Genomic DNA, 20,731 nt, shown 5'->3' on the forward strand with positions numbered 1-20,731 from the left:
TTTTTCTTTCTTTTTTGAATTTCCTAAATTATGGGATGGAGAGGGTTCGAACTTGAACCACTTCCAGGGAGAAAGTGGGTGAGACTACTTAGGCCAAAGTTCGATCTCTTTTATTCTTCTCTTTCGATGCTGGTGAAAAATGGTTTTTAGAGGGTCACTGGATCTCTTACGAAATTTTATTATTTCAGATTACAATATTGTGGTATTTTAAGACCACCTACAAAATAAATATCCTCTTTCCCTCAAGTTATCTTTTCCTTCAAAAAATTTTTCAATTATCACCTTATTATCCAAGCTTTATCATATTTTGGTTTAAACAGTATTATTGGTTCCATGGATTTCATGGAATTTTATGGGATTTGAAATTAGAAAATATCATTTTGAGTTTTGGTGTAATAGAATTTGAAAGCGGGATTAGCATTTAGTGAGATTTGGGTTACGTGAACAAAATAACTTATTTTTTCTTTTCAAAATTGCTTAAAATATTAAAGTACAATTGAAAAAAATATTTTGAAATTATTTAAAAATATTTATATATTTTAAAAATTATGTAAATTCTTTTTTTTCCTCGATTATTTTTTAATATTAAAAACTTAATTATCATAATTTTATGACTTTATCTCAGTATTTTTTTATGATTTTTTTTCACAACTAAAAAATTTATTTAATAAATTTTTTTTTCTTATATTTATAAATCATTTTTCTTGTATAGCATATATAAACAATATGTGAAATTTAAATATTATTAATAAAAACGATATTTAAATAATGATGAGTAAATCATCATCTGTTCGAACTCAGATGAAAAAAGTCGGCCGGCCTTTCTTCTCAATTAGCAACTTTTACGGTTATCTTCCGGAGGTTGACCAATGTCAAAAATAAATAGCCTTGTGACCTATATAATCTTCTTTTTATTTTAAAACAATTTTCTAGATTACTAAAAAGGGTAAAAAAAAACACCATTTTCCCGTTGCATTTTAGTTTCTGAAGTGTCTCAGACTCGCACTATATCCAATATTCGGCTCCGCGAAGATCGCAGGAGAAGAAAATATATGTTCCTAATTAAATTTCACACCGCGACCATCAACTGATCAATTTGATATATTTCTTTCAGACATAATTACACGACCACAAAGACCAAAGCAGGAGCATCAAAACTCAAAACTACAAAAAAAATTGCAAATTTGTCAGTTAGAAGAGTTTCAAAATGAGTTGAAACCTGATCATACAGAACCAACCGCCGAATATGTCAGCTTTGTGTCTAAAGAGCGCAGGTACTATTATAGTTTGCTTCATACCATATACGTCATGCCTACCTGTATCAGATGTGCGTGAGGAACACTCAAATTCGCGGTTCCCCTCCTTGAGTTCTTTCTTAAGAAAGCATAGAAATAGTTGATGATAAGCTTTTTGATAAACCAGGAATCTTTCCTTGCCCTGATATTTCCATGACCAAGAAGATACACGAACCCGCTCTCCTTGGATTTGCGTATGAAAGAAAGCTCTTTCTCAAGACTTTGCTCCGAGTCTATAGCAGCTTCTATAGCAGCTTGATCAGCGGTCGACCCTTGCTCAGCCCCTTCTGATATGCTTGATTCAGAGATGAACTTGTTGGCATCCTTGAATTCGGCCAGTAAAGGGACACCAAGTGAATAAACACTACCATTGGGGGCTATTAAAATTCTTGAGAAAGAACGCTCTTCTTCAGAATCCGAGTCGTCGTCACCGTCACTCTCCAATGACCTTTCTTGAGCTTCCCGACGAATGAACTTCTCAAGACTCTCGATCAGCAACTGCTCAAAGGTCTGGTGGTTTTCTTTGCGAACATCCTTGTAACCATATCTGTCAAAATATGAAATCAACCATCATATCTACATAGTTGGCCAGCTGCTGCTACGTCAACATCTTTAAACAGATGTAGACAACATTCCTCTATTTAGATGTTTTTCTCCTATGAGTAATGCGAGGGGATGTAGATATATGATGGTATATCCTCATATAACATTTTGTGCAGCACCCAATAATTTATGGTAATGATCTAGAAGTTGCAAAAGAAGGCCCCACTGGAAAAGAATATAGAACGGTTGCAACTTAGAGAAGACACAAGTACCTCATTATATAGTGTGCAAGCTAAACATAGAATATCATAAACTCTGGAAATGTGGAAGCTGGCTAAAAGAAATAAAAAGACACTCTTCCTACGTCTTAGCACAATCAAACTGTCAAATATATTTAAATATCTGCAGAATTAACCATTGCAACAGCCTATCTCACTTGTCAAACAGATGGATGCAAATTGTCTTTACCTACTCCAGTCAAGATGAGATTCAGGCTATGCTACATATGGTACAATTGCAGGAGAAACCGTACCTGGCAATGCAACGAAACATGTGGTAGCTTTTAAGGCAGACTCGCCTAAACAGAAACCTTTCATTCTGAGGCACAACAGATACAGGAACATACTTTATACATACAAATATGATCATTGAATGCACAGCAGGAAGAGAAGTGAGGAAATGTCCAAATATAGCTGGTACCCCCTTTGCTAGCTCATTATAAAGCAGACCAATGCCAGGAGCTCTGACAGTTCCAAGGTTGGGACCTAGGTCCCGCAATAAATCCATCGACATCTTTTGCTTTACCTCTGTTTCATACTTAAGCTTACTCCCATAGTTCCAAACGTACATTATAAAAAATATTACAATGGCAAACACCAGAATGATCCAACTTCCATCCCCCACACTCCATAAAACTGACGAAAAGAATGTTAACTCCAACCCCAAGAAAAGTATAGCGAAACTCATAACAACAAAAATGTTGATCTGCCATATAAGAAGCATTACAAGAGTCACTAAGATTGTAGTCATCATCATGACTCCGAGTTCCGCAACGCCTGTCAAATAAGGAAATGTCAGCTACCATAATAATAGTTTTTCATAGTTTGATCAGTATGTAAATAGAAAGGTTTAGAACATTATTTATGCTACAGAGTAATACGAAGTCAGATATATTGATATAATATAAAGGGTTCACTATTTTGATTCCACTGATCACCAACTGTAATATTAATTACACTAACTTAAAGTTTATTACATATTAGTTCTCCATATGGAATTGACTACAATATGAGACAAATAGCGCCACGGCTATCAAATAGATTAACAAGGCAGGAAGCATCAAGCATTTTCTCAACTTCTTTCAGATTCATGGAAAAGCAACAAGAAATCAGAGAGACTATATGAAAATGCTGATGAAAAATGAATCTTGAGAATAAGTACAGGGGGACAACATATTCATTATAAATCATGTGACATAAATGTTCTCAAGCTAATTAACAAGATGTTGGCATATACAAAATGAGACTAGTGCAGTAAAAAATTGCTGACCTATCGATATCACAACAAGCCACAAAACTTAAGGTTGAAATCCAAGTAAGATAGACAGACACCAGTCAACAAATAGGGACTCTAAATATAATCCGGCATTTTTGTGATATACACTTCAAAAGCTGTTTCATGTCTGTAAAGCTGCACACGTGGTATGCTTCGAGGGCCATGTAATCATGCCACACATGTTATTATACACTTAGGTGTTGTTTGGAGTTGAAAACATATTATAGGTAAATGGATTTTTGTGCTTGTGGGACTCAACTTCGGGTTTGCTCACCTTCGAGACTTTGTATCTCTTCGCTGGTGGATTTGTAATAGGTAAGTATAGAAACCTGGAACTCCAGGAAGGTTCATCTAGAGGTAGGAGATGGTGAACTATAATGGGAGCTAAGGATTTTTGAACATTCATATGATAATATACACATAGCTTTTAGTATACTATTGATATTAGTATTAGTTTGGTTGTTCAAAACATGAAATTATTTAAATATGATACATATGGATAACATGATTATATTTGGATGATGTAATTATACAGCATTTGAAAAGAGAACATTACTTAATAAGGGTCCAGCTTAATTAAAAAATATTTCTGTTCTATAATTTTCTTGCACGTAAATCACATGAGGAACAGTGAGGACCCCAAGCCCCCGCATATTGGCACTTAATCAACAGATCAAGGGGAAATGAACAGAATATAACGAGCTGTGGATTGTAAACAACAATAGAGAAAGCATCGGCTACACATCTAGGCAAATGAACAAAACAACAAAGAATATGGTAAAAAGAAACCCCAACTGTAACTATAAGTGAAGAGACTAACCATATGCATTTCCAATCTCATAAATACTTGAGATATTGCATACGAGTATCAGGGTTAGAGCCAGTAGAAACCAATTCATGACCGGAATGTAAATTTGGCCCATGAATTTCCTTGAGGTGTGAATGATTTTCAGACGAGGAAAGCAACCAAGTGCTGTGGACTGTTTGATGCAAGAAAATGTAGCTGTAGTCATGGTCCTACTAGCAATCAATGCAGCTATGTTGGCTATGAAGAAGACAGGCCAGAAAGCTCCACCTGCAGAGCATTAGAAATAAAGCACCTTATTTTCAGAGGTCATTTATCATCACCCTTGAACTTCTTCCAAGGCACATTAAAATACAGGTATTAATATCAAATATAAAAAATCAGTAGATGTTCTAGCAGGAAAGAGAAAATTTTATGCTCATGGCAAGCAAATCTAAACAAGTGAAATGTCTTACATTCACTAAATTAAAATTTTCATCGGAAATAAATCACAGTTGATAAAAAAATAATCATGCTTACTTGGAACAGAAGAGAAGAAGGCTTGTGTTGTATCAGCATGGTTCTCCATCAGATAAGCAGCTTGACCCAGGTATCCCAACAGAAGGCAAGGTAATACAAGAAATATAAAAGTAAGCTGCCACAAACATATTTACACATTTGAATAAGAAAAATAAAATTTCCAAAAAAAAGAAATTAAATCTTCTATATCACCCAGTGAATAAAAATACAAATCAACTACGGCAGTTTACCTGCACTGATCTTACAGAAAAATAGCAAAGATCTGCAAACATTGCCTCAGAACCTGAGTCATAAAACTGATCATCAGAAATTAATCAGACACATTTTGTAACAACAAATATATAAGCTATAGATAGCAGTCAACATTAATACAATACTGATGATTTTTGAGAAACCGGGTAATTTTTTCATCACGGGGGTGGGGGTTTTTTCGCTATCACCTTGAATCAAACCCAGGCCTCTCCCAGATTGGGAGAGGTTTATGCTACTGTACCACAAGTGAGGTGGCAGAAACCAAGTTATCTAGACATATGAATATGGGCTACATTCTAAGACAATTCTTTTAAAAACAACATAAGTTGAATATGGTAGCTTGATAATTGAAAGTTTATATAAACAACTCTTTTGGAACAAATTAAAGAGTTAGAATAGAGAATTTAGCACATACAAGCTGCTCTGAGGAGATTAATAAAGTCACGAAACTGAAGTACACATAAACTTCTTTCTATGCAACTTCAGCCTCTCCTTTATTACCTTTTTTTTAAAAATTACTTCTTATACTGAAATCATCCACATTAGAATTCAGGGTCATTTCTGATGCAAACTTCAATACAGTAAGAAATATATGGTCCAATCTGTTATTGTTAAAACTTAAAAGAATATATAGAGAGAGAAAAGAATGTGCAAAACAAAATCATAGAATCTGCCATTTAAAGCGATGGACTTCAAACTACACAATATTACATAGCAAGCTGCATTCCAAGGGGAACACTAGATTGAGGCAGAAAATAACAGTCAACTGATTCCAAGAGAGTATACCTGTTGCACAAAGAAGACAGCCTCCAAGGGAATACCAAGCCTTGGTCGAATTGCGCTTGAAGAAATAATATATATGAATTGGATTAAATGCCTTCAGAACCCTGGTATCATACTTCACAAGGTTGTATATGCCAATGCCTCCAAGAGAACAAAACCATATGAACAAGGCAGGGCCAACTACAATCCCAACTTTACTAGTCCCATACCTCTGTACACTGAACAAAATTATAAGAAATGCGACTGAGATCATCACCACATGATCTGCAATTCAAAAAAGGAAAGCCTTAATCGCCAGCTAGACTAAAAATTGCAGACTGAATTTGCGCCTAAAATGGATTTATTGTTCGAATTAAGGAATAATCGTTTAATAACGCAACTGCAGTATCTAGTCAATGCAATATATCATCCATTAAGTATGGAAGAGGAGATGCTGGCAGTTTGGTTAATGCAATGGTCAACACTGATCATTTTGTGATTGCTAAGCTCAGCGTGTTTAGCCATTATTGATTATCTAAGGCCAATTACTCACTTTTGGGGAATGGTAGTTCTCAGTACTTTGAATCTCATATCAGCTTAAGTTGACCAGGGAATTCAATCATGAGAAGAATATGCTTGATGCAAAAAAGATCATAATAAGTTTGAGTTTTCCAAATTTTCACCAATGTCAAAAGAGTTGAGCAACAGAGAAACAAAAGAACATTATTTACAGAATTAGCTGAGACCCAGTAGTTGAGTGGATCAATCACCTTGCTTTACCCATGAGACTCCGATCTTTAAGCCATCAACAGCAGAGATTACTGCAAAAAAATTGTTGATGTTTTACCAAGTTCAATAAGCAAAAAAAATTATTTTTTTATTGCAAAAGGATCCTTTCTTGGCCTACACCAAAGAAATCCAGCAGGGATAATAAAATGTATCAAAATGGATCTGCTAAAAAGCACCTGACATTGCAGGTGTAACAACACCATCAGCTATCACCATCGAAGTACCAGCCAGCACCAACATCAAAAGAAGCCTTTTCAGTGTCAGAGAAGCTTCGAGTCTTTCCTTTATTTTTAAAGACCTCTCCAGTTCAGCAGATGGCACCTTAAGTCTAAAGCTTGATATACGAGCATCTGATGGAAGTTGGTTTGGCAAGAGACTAACTTTGGCATGTCTACAAATCAGGGAGTACAGAGCAAATGTACCACCTGCACCAATTGGGAAAATAATGTTGGCCATGCGTCCAACCCATACGTAGATTTTTATATACATAAAGGTAAAATCTCAGAAACTGTATACCTTCACCGTCGTCATTCGCCCAAAAAACAATAAGAACATACTTAATCAGCGGAATCAAAATTAAGGTGTACAAAACTAGGGATAGTGCACCAAGAACATCTTCATTCCCTTTGACTGGAGCCTTGCTAAACATCACACTGAAGGTATATAATGGACTAATTCCCACATCACCAAAAACAACTCCAAGCGTCTGAAAGGCCAATATGACTCTCATGCCCATGGTGAAATCCTGCGACTGAAATTTCAAAATGAAGTACAAGCACACCCATAGACATCTCTGTTGCAAGAAAATTCAGTACTAGCAAAACTGCAATGGTTATTTTCCCGCAAACACTTCTTAATGCCAAAAATTCAGGAAAAAAAGGAGATGACAATTTTGCAGCCAGTTAAGGCAGCATCATGGTCAGATATATGAAAAACATCAAATTCAACACAACCATTTAGGCAGTCTAAATATCGTACAATGTCTAAGACCACTTCCCCTTCCATTCACAGTTAATTAGGCCATCTACTTCTTGTTCACTGAGCTCTACATGAAAAAATGGTGCAAAATACGAACTAAATGTGATGAAGCAGCTACAGTCAGCTTTGAGCCGTTTGACAATTCTAACTTTGGATATACCTCATATCAACATCCGCCATACCTAATAGCCTTCTTTTTTTTTTCGCTGAGATGATTTAAATGATATATAAATTCTTTGCCAGTGTTCCTTTCCAGGTTGTTTATCACTGACACAACACCGGTAACAAAAATATAGACAAAAACCAGGAAACTGCTCCGCTCATTTTGAAATATAGTAGATATTCTAGAAGACTCGAGAAATATCTAGAGTAATACCTCAAATTCATTCCTATGAGCGCCGGGAATTTCTAGGGCTTCAACATCAAACGAATCGATCCTAGGTCCCGTGCGAATCAACCTCTGCTCCGCATTATCCTCATCATCGGAATCCCGCTGCGGCAAACCCCCGCCGCCGTTGACATAATCGTCTTCGTGATCGACATCCGACCCTTCCTCGTCATCTTGATAGACCCATCTCGACTCCATGGAATCCATAGAAGCTAAACCCCCATTATCCCTCTCCGATCCCTCCTCCGCCATCCGTCTGCCGATCAGCTCTAGTTATTGTATATGTATGTACATTGGCTCCTCGAAATTGATCGGGGCGATACTTCTGCAGGATATAATCGCCTACTTTTCGAACCTATACGTGGAATGAACCCCCGGGGAGTGAATGACACATACGTACGCCTTCGGGTTCGTTCTGAAACAAGCTTTTCCAGGTTGACAACTGTATTTTATTATTTCGTAATAAATTTTATTATTATTTTTTTTAACATTTGTTTTGAAGAAATAATTAGCAACGAATTAGCATATGGACAGATTTTTAATTATTTTTAAAATCTTTAAGTTATTGAATATGATTAAAACTAGAATTAATCGTCCGAGTCGAACCGAAATCGAAAATTCGATTTTTAGTTTTTCATATTTTCGTTTTTCTGTTTGGTTTGATTTGATTTTTTTTTGAGTGTGTCTCATGTGAGACCGTCTCACGGATCTTAATCTGTGAGACGGGTCAATCATACCCATATTCACAATAAAAAGTAATACTTTTTCATGGATAACCCAAATAAGAGACCCGTCTCACAAATACGACCCGTGAGACCGTCTCACACAAGTTTTTGCCTTTTTTTACGGTCTTTTTCTTTCTTTTTTGCATTTTTTATTTGTCTTATTTATTTGGTCTATTTTTATTTTTTTTCAAATACTTGATTACTTTCCAAAAAAATTTGGATGATTAAAAACCATACATAAAAAAAATTGGTTAACTGAAAAAATTGAAAAAACCGAACCTAGCCATTAAATTCGGTTTGATTTTCGGTTTGTTTCGGGTGGTCGGATCGAATGAACACCCCTATGATTACAAATTATTTAAGTTATTTTTAAAATTTATTAAAATACGTTTTAATAAATTTTATTGAATGAAATAATGAGTATTTTTGTTCGTTCATTAAAATTGTCGATTGTCGATGTAATATGCATTATCATACAATAAGTATAAATATTACATATAATATAGATAACCAGCTGAATCGGCAATAGGCATATATGCATATTCGTACAGATTATAAAAATTAATAGAAAATACATATTTTAATATACAAAAATTAGTCTTATTTTTTTTTATTGGATATTATGATTAGTTGAAAGAATAGGAATTGAGAGCCATTAAGAAAATTGAGTAGGTTTGTGAGACGGTCTCACGAATCTTTATCTGTGAGACTGGTCAATCATACTGATATTCAAAATAAAAAGTAATACTCTTAGCATACAAAGTAATATTTTTTCATGGATGACCCAAAATAAGATATCCGTCTAATAAAATACGACCCGTGAGACCGTCTCACACAAGTTTTTGTCAAGAAAAATAATTAGAAACAACATTAAGTTAATATTTTTAATTTATACAACAAAAGATAAGTATGAACTAGTTTTATAAAATAATGGAACGTAAATATCATTCTATTATAATATTGATATTTCATTTTAGACTTGGCTACAAGTTGGGTTTGGTCTAGGTCTGAGTCGACCTCGTCGTGTTCAGGTCGGTACAACCCAAACCCTTAACAGGCCCGTCGTGGTAGTTATAATCCGGATCCGTGTCTAGTTAACTGTCGATTTCGGGTCCGATTCAACCTTTTTATTTAAAACAATTTAAATAAAAATTAAAGAATAAAAATATATAAATTTAAAAAAAATAAAGTTTAAATAATTGAACTTTTAAAAATTTTATCACATATTCCATTATCTAAATAACAAATCTATTATATTTCTTCAATAAAAATTATATTACATTTCAACTTTCAACGTCTTATATAAAAATATATTACATTTCATTATGTTTAATCATATTCACTTTCATTTCCTCCCGTCATTGTCCCGAATGTTCTCTCGGTTTTGTTATTGCCTTCTTTATTACTTTTAATATTTTGTGTTCAGCTAGTGTCTTTAGACCAATCATTGAGCAAACACGGGACTTTCAAATTTTTGAGTTTAAGCTAAAACATCTATCATCCAATGTATTTTATCAAATACTAAAATTTTGCTCCAGTGAAACAGTTGAAATGGAACAAGCTAGAATTTCTTGTAATTACGAACAAAAAAAATTGCAACAGTCGACCAGCCGACTCAACCCTACGAGTTGACGGTTGCACAACGGCCACAAAGTCATGGCCGATGATTTCAAACAATTTTTTTTTAAAAAAAGAACGATTGACCGCCTTGTTGGTCGGTTGGATGATCATGATCGTATGTCTTCATTGGTTACTTCATCAACGAATTGTGACCATTCGACATGTCATGTCAAACCCGTCCAACTCACGCGGGTTGACGATTTTTACACCTGTAAACGGTAATCGGACCACCGGTTTCGGTCACGGTTTTGGGTCAAAACCGTTGACTAGGTTAATTCGTTCCGTTGACCATAAGCCGATTCCAATTCGGGTCCGGGTTTGACCCGAGCCTTGGTTGGTCTAGTTCATTTATGACATTCAATATTGTCGTACTTATAATTATTTATTCTTAATATTTTAATCAAACACCAATAAATTTTTTTTAAATTAAACGCAATATAATAACATCTTGAAAAAACTCAAAATATGTTTATATGCACATAAAATTGTGGCTATTTTGATGAACAAAATCAAGGAAATTTGAGCTTTGGCCATTAGAAAAAGTAATGGTTTTCAAAAAAAAAAAAAATTTAAAAATTAATAATTTGGATAATCCTATATATCTTTGACACTTTTTATCTCAATTCTTCGCAAGGGTTTTTGGTTCTGCATCTGCAGCTCGCACGACCCTCTTCGCCCCTTTGTTTCACTGTTGACGCAATGGGCAGCGCTGTAGTAGTTGAAAAGACAGAGGAAGAACTCCGAAGAGAAATCGACGAACTCCACCGCCAACAACGAGAAGTAATTTTTTGCTTGTATTTATTTGTATAAATTCGTGTTTGATATCTATATACGTCGAAAATCTACTGTCTGAAGCTCCTGATTTCATTTTTATGGAAATATTTGTTGCATCAATTTTTTGAATTAATCCACGATACCTCGTTTTCCTTTCATCAGATTACAGAGCGGCTCCGCGATCCTAGGGGGATTCGCCGTGGTGGTTTAGCGAGCTCCGGTCCTCGCAATTTTACAGCCAATGGCGGTCGCCAGCGTGGCTTTGTTCGACCCGTAATTCTTTTATTAGCTTTTTTTGGACCCTTATTATGATTTATGCTGAAGAAAGATAAATAATCGGTAGTCAATTGATCTGTTAGGCGGAGAGAAATGAAATGGAGGACCAGCCAGCAGCAAAAAGGAGACTTTCTTCTGCTGTGGTGAAGGTGTGAAAATCCCTTTGAGTTGTTTTTAGCATTGTGGCGCTGACAATGCTTGTAAACAATTTTGAGTTCAAATTAATTGTTTATATTTTGGGTTGTTGAAGCTTGAGGATGGGGAAATAGCTGATGATGGCTCTGAAGCTGCGAAGGATGTAAGAAGGGAAGATTTACCTGTTGAAATCGAGGATACAAATGCGAGTCAGAGATCCCTTTGGCCGCAGCGGGATGGTAGTAAGAGGTCCTTGCCCTCTAAAATGGTACAAGAATTTGAGTTTTTTAATCCAGCTAATGCTGTGTTGAAGTCCTCGTGACTACTGGATTTAATTTGTTTTCTTCTGTTCTGTACTTGGTGTATATAGGACTTTGAAATCCCTCCGGCAGAGCATGTACCAAGGGTATTGCCTAAAGATGAGGATCCTAGTTTGATTAGCAGGAATAAGAGGATGCTGGGTCAGCTACTTGGGACTTTAGAGGTATCCTCACTTCTAGTCCTTTTAACTTTTTTTATTATTGTTTTCGAAGTGTTGTATTATCTAACATTTTTGGGTGGTTTAGTTCTAATTTCTCAAGACTGCTTATCTTTTTTTTTAAATTTACTCCAGCCAAATATCGCAAATAAGCATGTTGATCATTGAATTATTTTTTAAAGGTTTAAATTTATTTCCGCTCATTATATGTTTTGAACTTTCTGGAGTATCAATGCGAATGAGATGTGTATTGTTGGCTTGTTACCTAATAAAGGTGCTACTCTTAGTAAATGGTATCGAGATTCCTTTTTTTCCTAGTGCAAAGATTGAAAATGGAGTTATGGACATTTACTGTTGTTTGCCCCCTTTCAGAGGTTCAGGAAAGAAGACAAACAACTTTCGGGTACAGAAGCATACATGCGGAGGTCTGATTCTTTGAAAAGGGTGAGTACCTTGTCTTTTTCCATTTGAAAAGTAAACAAAATTAAACACAAGGGGCTAGTGTATCATAAGAGTCGGGTGAGAGAAATTAGCTGTCTTGGACTATCAATCTGGTTCGACAACGTGGCTCTAAAAAAACTATGAGCTTCAATGATACTTTGATTTGTGTATGTCGGCATAGTCATTGTGAACTTGGATTTGGCATCCTGAAGTTGTAAGGATCTAAGTTAAAAAATGATTATGATGAACTAATCCTATATAGGGTCTGTGTGTGTCCATGCACATGCATCATATATATACATATGTGTGCTCAAACTCCAAATAATTTTGCTGAGGGACGCCAGAAGAAATTTTCGTGAAATCCGGAGTGCGCTTTTCTTCCTTTTTCTTGTTCTCCATGCTTGGCCTGGCTTGTAACCATAAAAGTCGAACTTAGAGATTTATGTACTTTTTATAATTTAAAGGTTAAAGATAATATTCTTTCCACGTCAATTAACTTGAAATATTACGTGTTTATGTAGGCTGAACAACGAGCACGTGAAGAAAGTGAAAAGCTGAGGCAGCAAGAGCGTGAGCAGATTGCAGAAAAGCGGAAAAGGGATCTGGTTCGATTTTAATGTTGATCTATTATGTCTTTATAATGAAATGTTATGTTATTCTCTCTGCTGTATGCAAAATAGTAGCTTTCTGAATTATTTTCTCTATTGCCTGTGTTATTTTCAGACTCTCAGAGCGCGTGTAGCTGCGAAGGCAGAGGAAAAGAAATTGGAATTGCTGTTTCTTCGATGGAGTGAGCATCACAAAAAACTTGGAAATTTCATAAGGTGCCCTCATTTTCTGTGGTAATAGCTTGAATATCCTCTAGCATGACCAACGCGCTGATTCTATTATTTTCTACATGCTGCAGGTTATTATTAATTTTGGTCCAAAAGTGGACATATTCACAATTTTATTGACACAAAAGATAAGTGTCCGTTCATATGCAGAACCTTGAAGCAGTTAAATGACCCGGGTTCCTTGCTGCACAGGAGTTAAGATGATCTAATGAATTTTTATTGTCTGAGTATGACATATTTCTTCTATTTTCTTTGCTTGTGATCTTCCAGGACAAAGACAGAGCCTCCGATCTATTACATGTTTGCCAAGCCTCTGGAGGATCGTGACGAAGCTTTGCTTGAGCAGCAAAAAGAACAGGTGAGTTTTTCTTGTGACTTACTCCTGCTACCACTTGATTGCTTGAAAGCATTGTGCAGTAAGATTTGTAGATGGGCTATTCAGTACTGAAACCCATCCTTTTCTCGTTTTTTATCTATAATTAAATAAATGTACTTCTGTGCATTGCTAGAATGAGTCTTCCATTTAGCAATTTCTTTATTTTTGTCACCAGATGTTTCAAGAATGGAAGTCTGCTAGGAGAAGTGAGCTATCACAGTATCAGAAGGAGATGGCAGAAAAGTACATTGCGAATGTGGAAAATGGTCTGGAAAGGTGGCAGAATGGACGAAAAGCTTGGACAGCAAACAACGAAGCGACAAACTTACAAGAGACAATGGACAAAGAACTTGAGACACATCAGCTTGAGCACGGGCCTAAAACTAGAAAGATCCCTGGACAAAGCAACAACGAAGATGAGGACGATGTTGAAGATATCAATGCTGCGGAGGATGATATGATGGATGATGTGCTTGGTGTTGATGAAAATGTGCGAAGGATAGATGAAGTAGTGAAAGCAGAAACAGATAATGGCATTGCTGTTGAGGAGAACAAAGATGAGTAGTTTATTTTCTCGTTTCTAAAATTTAGTTCATGTTCTTATTGTTGCAAGAGTGTGTATTGGAGGATATATATTTTCTCTAAATTCCCAGTTTCTTTATTTGCGAATTTATTTGATGGTTTGAAAAGTCCTAGATTTTGATTTCCTCTCATGGGATGGGATAAAGTTGCTTATGGTGGTTCTGTACAATTTACTGTATGAACTGAGAATCTTGAGGCCAATATACACACACACGCATTATATTATTGCGTGTCAACCATTGTACAAACTATTTTTTACCATCTTAACTCGAATGAATGAGAAAATATCCTCTTTTTCTTCAAGAATGAATAAAAAATGTACAATGAATTGTTTTTAATTTTATAGTAACTGAAATGATAATCGAGGCCAAGTTGAGCTGATAGCTTGTTGAAAAGATGGTCAAAATTTCTTAAAATTCTCACTTCAACTCAATTGCAAAATGATACCAAATAAAAGGTAAGCCTTTTGATAATGGTCATCAAAATGTCAGTAGACGAACCGTTCAAAAAATTTAATTGAGAAATGTACTGAAAAAATTGATCAGCTTCCATTTTCAAACTGAAATATCCAATGACAAATGAAAACGTTTTTTTAAGTGAAAACACACAATGTATCCAACCAAACCAAACAAAACCTAAATCTATTATATACTTAGATAATTAGTTAATCATTGTATTTGAATGGAAGTTGAGCCGCTTACTAAACCAAAATCAATTATGTGCTTTTATAAAATATAATTTAAAATATTTAGATTTAGGTTGCTATTACTTGGTGGACGATAATACATGTGAATAAATTATATTTAGACTACTAAAATAATTTTATAGAATATGGAATAATGATTGATAAATAATAACGTATTTAGTTTGATTGATTAATTTTGAGATCGAAATTATGATAAGTGACGAATTATAGTTTGGCAAAAACTTGTGTGAGACTATCTCACAGGTCGTATTTTGTGAGACGGATCTCTTATTTGAGTCATCCATGAAAAAATATTACTTTTTATAATGAGATTATTACTTTTTATTGTGGACATCGGTAGGATTGACCCGTCTCACAGATAAAAATTTGTGAGACCGTCTCACATGATACTTACTCTTATAGTTTTGCCTTCTATCTATCTATGATCAATAATCTTATGTGAGTTATGTGGCTGGTCATGAGATTGAGAATTTTATTATTATTGAAGTATGTGAATTATCATTAATTTACATGTAAGTTGTTTTTCATTTATGAAAGTTATTGTGTATAAATATTATTAATTTTTTTTAAAAAAATATATAAATTGAGTTAAAAAAATATTTTTCATGAATAAGGATAAGTTAATGCAATATTAAATAATATCATTAAATTATTTGATTTTTTTTTGTAACAACTCAATTTAAGTTATTGATAAAGTATGATTTAAATATAATTAAGTGTCATTACTTAAGCAAGTGAAGTAATTATTCAGTAGCCGGTTCGGAATCGCCGAAGACCAGTTCGAATCTTCTGAAAGTGAGTTTGGAGCATCCAAATCCATGCAGCCAACAAAGAAGTAACATGTCCAATGAACATCGACATGTAAGAGTTAGGACCTTCCGAACCCAAGATCGGATCTTCGGATCTCTACCGTCTGATGAGGTGTCAAGGTGACATGACATGTAAGGAAGAAGCTGGTTCGAAGTTTCTGAACTCAGTCTATAAATAGGTCACTCGGATTTTGTTTCAAGGCACATCAATTATAGTTTTCCTCTAGATTCTAGTGTTATTCTAGGTCTTTTCAATTGTTCATGAAGGCTCGGCAAAGTTGCGAAGCGTTCCTGGAGTGGTCTGTAGCACGAGGATCGAGTTACAAAGCTGTCTTCAAAAGACTGACTACGGACGAAAGTATGATCCGATGACCTTAGTTAATTGGGGGATAGTAGAAAAGAATTATAAAGAATGTTTAGAAAGATGAGTTCAAGAACATGGGAAGTTAGTAATTTTATCTTGTTTGATGTCCATGATCACCGGATAACATTTAGTTTTTTCCCCATGATATTTTAGAGGCACGTAAGTACTTACTAAGATATCCAGCTGAGTTTGCATTCGTATGTGTTGTATTTTACTTGTCATATAATGCTTGTTTATTTCTCATGATATATATGTATAATTCGCATATCATGTTGAACCTGTTTATTCTTTGAGAGAAGCCTTGTTCTAGAAAAGGTCGTTCAACCCTATTCCTTGGACGATCAGATATCGTGAGACACCAACTGACACTACTTAACAATGTGCTACAATTACCCCAGATATTGAATGTCCAAGATTTTAACATGAGTGTTTTATGTTGATAAAAGATTGACATATGGGTAGGATATATATCAATGACTCAAAGACACAAATATAAATAAACAATTCAGAATTCTATTCAGGCTTTTACGTTGATATAAGATTGACGAATGGGTAGGATATACTTATTAATCCAACGTCACCCGATTGCTAGTTCTAATCTATCTATACATAAAGCTCCGTTTTTGTTGGAAATTCCCCCATAATCTTTGACTAAAAAAGGGAAGAGAAATTTGTTTGGTATGATTTTATTGAAATTTAAATTTGTTGGTTGATTAATAAATTTTATTTGGGAAAATTGAGCATTTCCGATGGATATTAAATGAACATATCTGAAAACTATTTACAAGTTCCGATGATTTTAGTAACTACCACAAGGGATTCCTAAATTTAAGACATTCCAAAAATATTTCGACATTGAAATTTTACTTTAAAATTTTTAAAAAAAGTATCAATACTCAACATAAAATGGTACATTTATACTGATAAAACTTAAAAGTCGAATTTTATAATTTCTCAAACTTCAGTAAACAACTATTTAAAACTAACTAACTAAGATCATTATATATTTAAAGCTTAGAGATATTTAAAGATTTTTAAGGCTTAGAGATATTTAAAGATTCAAGGACATTAAAATTCAACTAAAAAACTTGTATAAATATTTTGCTTCATAAATAGAACAGAATATATTTTAAAAACCTTAATGTTTAATTATTTCAAGTTGTATATTTATGCTTCTAATAAATATGTTGGGTTAAGCGTGTATGAGTGAGATTAATAATATGATTCGTGACCTCTTGAAAAGTTCTCGCGCGTCAAACTACTGATGTCGTGTCGTTTGATTTGATTGGCTATGTGGGTCGTAATAAAATGACACAAAATCTTGACGGGTAGTACTGTCTTTGTTGAGGACGAGACCGATGATGGGAAATGATAAGACTGATCTATAAGGAATATGAAATATGATCAGCAGATAGACAATCACCACCTCGAACTCATGAGCCTAACAGCTTGTTCCATTAGCACATAAGTAAATGCATTTTGCGCTGCTACAAGTATGAGGAAATAAAATTGTGCATTGACTAAAAGTTATAACTTTTGGCCTAGTGATAAATAATTGATTCTAACAATTGATATCAGAGCGAGATCATGAGTTCAAGTCTATCAAGAAACATATTTATATACTTCTTGGAAAGAGAATATTGAGTTAAGTATGCATGAGTTATAGTAATACTTGAATTAACCTAACAATCTGATCCATTAGCACACAAATAGATACACTCCGCACTATCACAAATATAAAAAAATTACATATTGATTAACAACTATAGTTTTTGATCTAATATGAAGCGTTAGATTCTAACAAAATATAACTTGAACATTTATTAAGTGGATCCTATAAAACTTCTCACATATTCCAAGACATATTAAAGTATTCGGTTTTTCTATTTCAACACATGTTCTTAGTCATCTATTTTTATATAAAAATCTACTAAAAATATAATACAAAGTTTCCCACTTAAACTTTATTACTAAAAATGGTATATGAATCACCATATTAAATATGTTCATCACATAATATTAATAATTTCAAACGATTATTCAAACTCTCATATTTTAATAATTTTAATTTTAATAAATAATTACATAAAATAACTTTATTTGTTAACAAATAATGTTATTAATCAAATATTTCAAAAAAGTAATTAAATAATAATAAGGGATTAAATAATAAATATATTAAATTATGGTGCTTATAAAATACCATCGAACTCTTACGTTCTCATCCTCTTCTCTCTGGAAATTCTCTCCTCCATTGATTTTTAGCCCTCAAAGTTTCATTGCAATGTCGAAGGAAGTTGTTGATATTGGCCCTGCTTCGGGTTCGGCGCCCAATTCAGCCCCCAATTCGCCTAAGAACCGTGTCAAGTTCTTGTGCAGTCACGGCGGAAAGATCCTCCCCCGCCCCGCCGACCGCCACCTCAAGTATGTTGGCGGCGAAACCCGTGTCATTTCTGTGCCTCGGGACATTCCTTTCCAAGGTTCTGCATTTCATTTGCTATATGTTCATATCTTTTTATCTGGAAAATCACAATTCTCACGATTTTCCTTGTGTTGGGAAGTTAAAGTTTTGAAACACTCCGTATTTCCTTGAGAATTTTTGACGGTTTTACCCGTAAACGGAACAACTTTAATGAACCTTAACTATACGGAATGCAGTATGAAATAGTTGGTCGCCACTCTTGGCTTTCTCCATTTACGGAAGAGAAGACTTCGATTTAAAATTCATCAATTATCTTTTATCTGATTTATAATTTATAAGGCAGATGAGATAGTTTCTAAAAATTCTTGCATGTTTTTGTTATGCATTGTAGCCATTATTTTCTACTCATCTCGTTATTCATGTTGCTTATATGGTTTGGATTGCAAAACTTTTCTGTGGTGGTGGAGTTGGTGGCAGATGGCAGTTGCAAGATCAATTTAGAGTTGAGGCATGATTTGCAATGGTGAATACTATTAGTAGACCTAGTGAGAAAGAAGATGCTGAATCTTGGAAAGGAAAGAAAAGAAAAATGTTTTGATTTTCATCCAGTCCTGGCTTTAAATGTTCTCACAATGAGTGGTTTTCATTATTTACAGAACTTATGAAGAAGCTCACTTATCTAATCGATGGAGAAATGATCCTTACGTACCAAGTCTTGTTTGAGGACCTCGATTCCTTGGTCTCGGTGAGATCTGATGAAGATCTACGCCACATGAAGGATGAAGCTACCAACTATGAAACCGCCGGAGCTCCAAAACTTCGGTCATTCCTACTCCCTGCAAATCCCTTTTCGTTGGAGAACCATGTGGGCTATGTAGATCCTCACGGTCTTGAGCAACGGTATATTGATGCCATCAATGGCATAATCCCCTCTGCTCCATTCAGCACGAAACAACTCTCAACTATCAATTCCGTCCAACGTGACTCTTTAGTTTCCTCGGCATGCTCTTCCCCGAGGTCACCAGATAGCTGCACCACAGAAACCATAAACAACGAAGCCATGCTTCATGTAAACCACAAAAGCAGCCATACCAATATGCACAAAGTTTGCAGTATGCCTAGCATATGCAGCTTAAATTCTCCACAAAAAACAAGCCATTATTATGTTCATCAAATTCCTCACCAATATCATCAGAGTTATAGGCAGCCACACTGTCCTGCCTACCAATCTCCCAAGCCACCTATTGATTTCAACAGAAGTGTTGGGCTCGAAAGGCTCATGTCTGTGAGGTCTGTCGGCCGAGTTGAGGGGATGAATTACCAAGTGGACCCTGTCCCTCACAATTACTACTCGGCTTCAAGGCAGAATGTCGTTTTGAACCCGGTTGTTTTGAGTCCGTGGCACGGCCACAATGAGATGAAGGCATGGGATAACACTACGGGTGGGGATACTTGAACAGACTTTTTGCCAAATTCTCCGTGGGAATTAACAGTGAGGATGTTGAGTTCTTGCTGTGTTATAGTTTGACGTGATGTTTACTTGTATATTGAACGGTTTTTAGCTCTCGTTGTAAGATGGAACGTACTTGAGTGTTAGTTTGAAAGACGTATATCAACAACATTGTATTGTACATAAAGATGTCGAATTTTTTCTTGTTTTTAATTTTGTCCGTTCTGGATTTGTGATTTATGTGCTGTCAAGTCTTTGTACACAACCATCTTTCAAACCGAATATAGATTTTTACAAGGTTGCAAGAGAATGATGTTAGTTTCGAGTACTTGAAATTTTAATTTGATTGCATAATTTATTCAATTATCAATTGAAAACATCAAATTTCAGACAAAGAGAGAGTCATGACAAAGAGAGAGTAAGAGGGGTAACAAATGACTTAACTTACTAACGTTTGGTTTTATTTAAACATTTCAAGTTCTTTTATTTAATTTTTGAATTGTAGTTAACATATAGAACAACAAAACAGCCAGAAATAGATTCGGGTGATTGTTATGTTTTAGTATTTATTTATGAGCATAAAGTCTAAGTGCAAACGCCTCTCGCAAAAATTCCACGTTCCCTTGAACAATATTATTTTTTCACTTTGCACGAAAAAAATTTGTTTTTAGAAAAAAAGAGAGAAATTAGCATGATTTTTGGGCCGTCCTTTTACCTCAAGGATTAGGTCCATTAAATAGTAGAGGTTCACAAAAATTTAACAAAACACGCCCGGTGGGACTCGAACCCACAATCGCCTGATTAGAAGTCAGACGCCTTATCCATTAGGCCACGGGCGCTTTATTGATATTC

The 20,731-nt window shown here is 34.8% G+C and overlaps 3 protein-coding genes and 1 non-coding gene across 7 annotated transcripts; 2 read left to right on the plus strand and 2 right to left on the minus strand.

Annotated features, from left to right (window-relative positions):
* Positions 1–1,083: 1,083 nt before the first annotated feature.
* Positions 1,084–8,320, minus strand: LOC140969464 (potassium transporter 7-like). Of its 2 annotated transcripts, none has more exons than XM_073430833.1 (10): positions 7,874–8,320; positions 7,036–7,264; positions 6,696–6,944; positions 6,501–6,551; positions 5,755–6,015; positions 4,947–4,999; positions 4,717–4,831; positions 4,213–4,467; positions 2,371–2,893; positions 1,084–1,842 (listed from the first exon to the last, which is right to left on the minus strand). In XM_073430833.1, exons 1-10 carry the CDS (start codon positions 8,135–8,137, stop codon positions 1,293–1,295), a joined length of 2,550 nt encoding a protein of 849 aa, XP_073286934.1. In that variant the 5' UTR covers positions 8,138–8,320; the 3' UTR covers positions 1,084–1,292. The 2 variants fall into 2 exon arrangements, with proteins under 2 accessions (XP_073286934.1, XP_073286926.1); XM_073430825.1 differs by having other exon boundaries at positions 7,036–7,270; positions 7,874–8,318.
* A 2,486-nt stretch (positions 8,321–10,806) lies between these two features.
* On the plus strand, positions 10,807–14,238 carry LOC140969480 (uncharacterized). The gene is made up of 10 exons (XM_073430845.1): positions 10,807–11,010; positions 11,167–11,277; positions 11,364–11,429; positions 11,531–11,683; positions 11,786–11,899; positions 12,266–12,337; positions 12,856–12,939; positions 13,058–13,158; positions 13,441–13,528; positions 13,722–14,238. Exons 1-10 carry the CDS (start codon positions 10,930–10,932, stop codon positions 14,109–14,111), a joined length of 1,260 nt encoding a protein of 419 aa, XP_073286946.1. The 5' UTR covers positions 10,807–10,929; the 3' UTR covers positions 14,112–14,238.
* A 3,967-nt stretch (positions 14,239–18,205) lies between these two features.
* LOC140969489 (uncharacterized) lies at positions 18,206–20,092 on the plus strand. Of its 3 annotated transcripts, none has more exons than XR_012173944.1 (2): positions 18,206–18,487; positions 18,666–20,092. XR_012173944.1 is itself a non-coding variant. In XM_073430856.1 (2 exons), exons 1-2 carry the CDS (start codon positions 18,292–18,294, stop codon positions 19,883–19,885), a joined length of 996 nt encoding a protein of 331 aa, XP_073286957.1. In that variant the 5' UTR covers positions 18,206–18,291; the 3' UTR covers positions 19,886–20,092. The 3 variants fall into 3 exon arrangements, 1 of the variants encoding a protein (XP_073286957.1); XR_012173946.1 differs by having other exon boundaries at positions 18,907–20,092; XM_073430856.1 differs by having other exon boundaries at positions 19,086–20,092.
* Positions 20,093–20,645: 553 nt separating this feature from the next.
* TRNAR-UCU (transfer RNA arginine (anticodon UCU)) lies at positions 20,646–20,718 on the minus strand. The gene has a single exon. It is a non-coding gene; the product is annotated as a tRNA-Arg (tRNA).
* Positions 20,719–20,731: the final 13 nt, after the last annotated feature.

The sequence above is a fragment of the Primulina huaijiensis genome, chromosome 2 (genome assembly GCF_012295235.1).
Source record: "Primulina huaijiensis isolate GDHJ02 chromosome 2, ASM1229523v2, whole genome shotgun sequence".
In the NCBI taxonomy this organism is placed as follows: domain Eukaryota; kingdom Viridiplantae; phylum Streptophyta; class Magnoliopsida; order Lamiales; family Gesneriaceae; genus Primulina; species Primulina huaijiensis.

What these genes read in the sequence shown, in the direction of transcription:
- LOC140969464 (XM_073430825.1), bottom strand. Translation starts at nt 8,137, where the DNA reads ATGGCGGAGGAGGGATCGGAGAGGGATAATGGGGGTTTAGCTTCTATG. An exon ending in GGCGAATGACGACGGTGAAG is followed by an intron (nt 6,945 to 7,035) that starts GTATACAGTTTC and finishes CAATTGGTGCAG; the next exon opens with GTGGTACATTTGCTCTGTAC. An exon ending in ATGTTTCGTTGCATTGCCAG is followed by an intron (nt 1,843 to 2,370) that starts GTACGGTTTCTC and finishes ATATTTTGACAG; the next exon opens with ATATGGTTACAAGGATGTTC.
- LOC140969480 (XM_073430845.1), top strand. Translation starts at nt 10,930, where the DNA reads ATGGGCAGCGCTGTAGTAGTTGAAAAGACAGAGGAAGAACTCCGAAGA. An exon ending in TTTCTTCTGCTGTGGTGAAG is followed by an intron (nt 11,430 to 11,530) that starts GTGTGAAAATCC and finishes GGGTTGTTGAAG; the next exon opens with CTTGAGGATGGGGAAATAGC. An exon ending in AAAAGCGGAAAAGGGATCTG is followed by an intron (nt 12,940 to 13,057) that starts GTTCGATTTTAA and finishes TGTTATTTTCAG; the next exon opens with ACTCTCAGAGCGCGTGTAGC.
- LOC140969489 (XM_073430856.1), top strand. Translation starts at nt 18,292, where the DNA reads ATGTCGAAGGAAGTTGTTGATATTGGCCCTGCTTCGGGTTCGGCGCCC. An exon ending in TCGGGACATTCCTTTCCAAG is followed by an intron (nt 18,488 to 19,085) that starts GTTCTGCATTTC and finishes CATTATTTACAG; the next exon opens with AACTTATGAAGAAGCTCACT.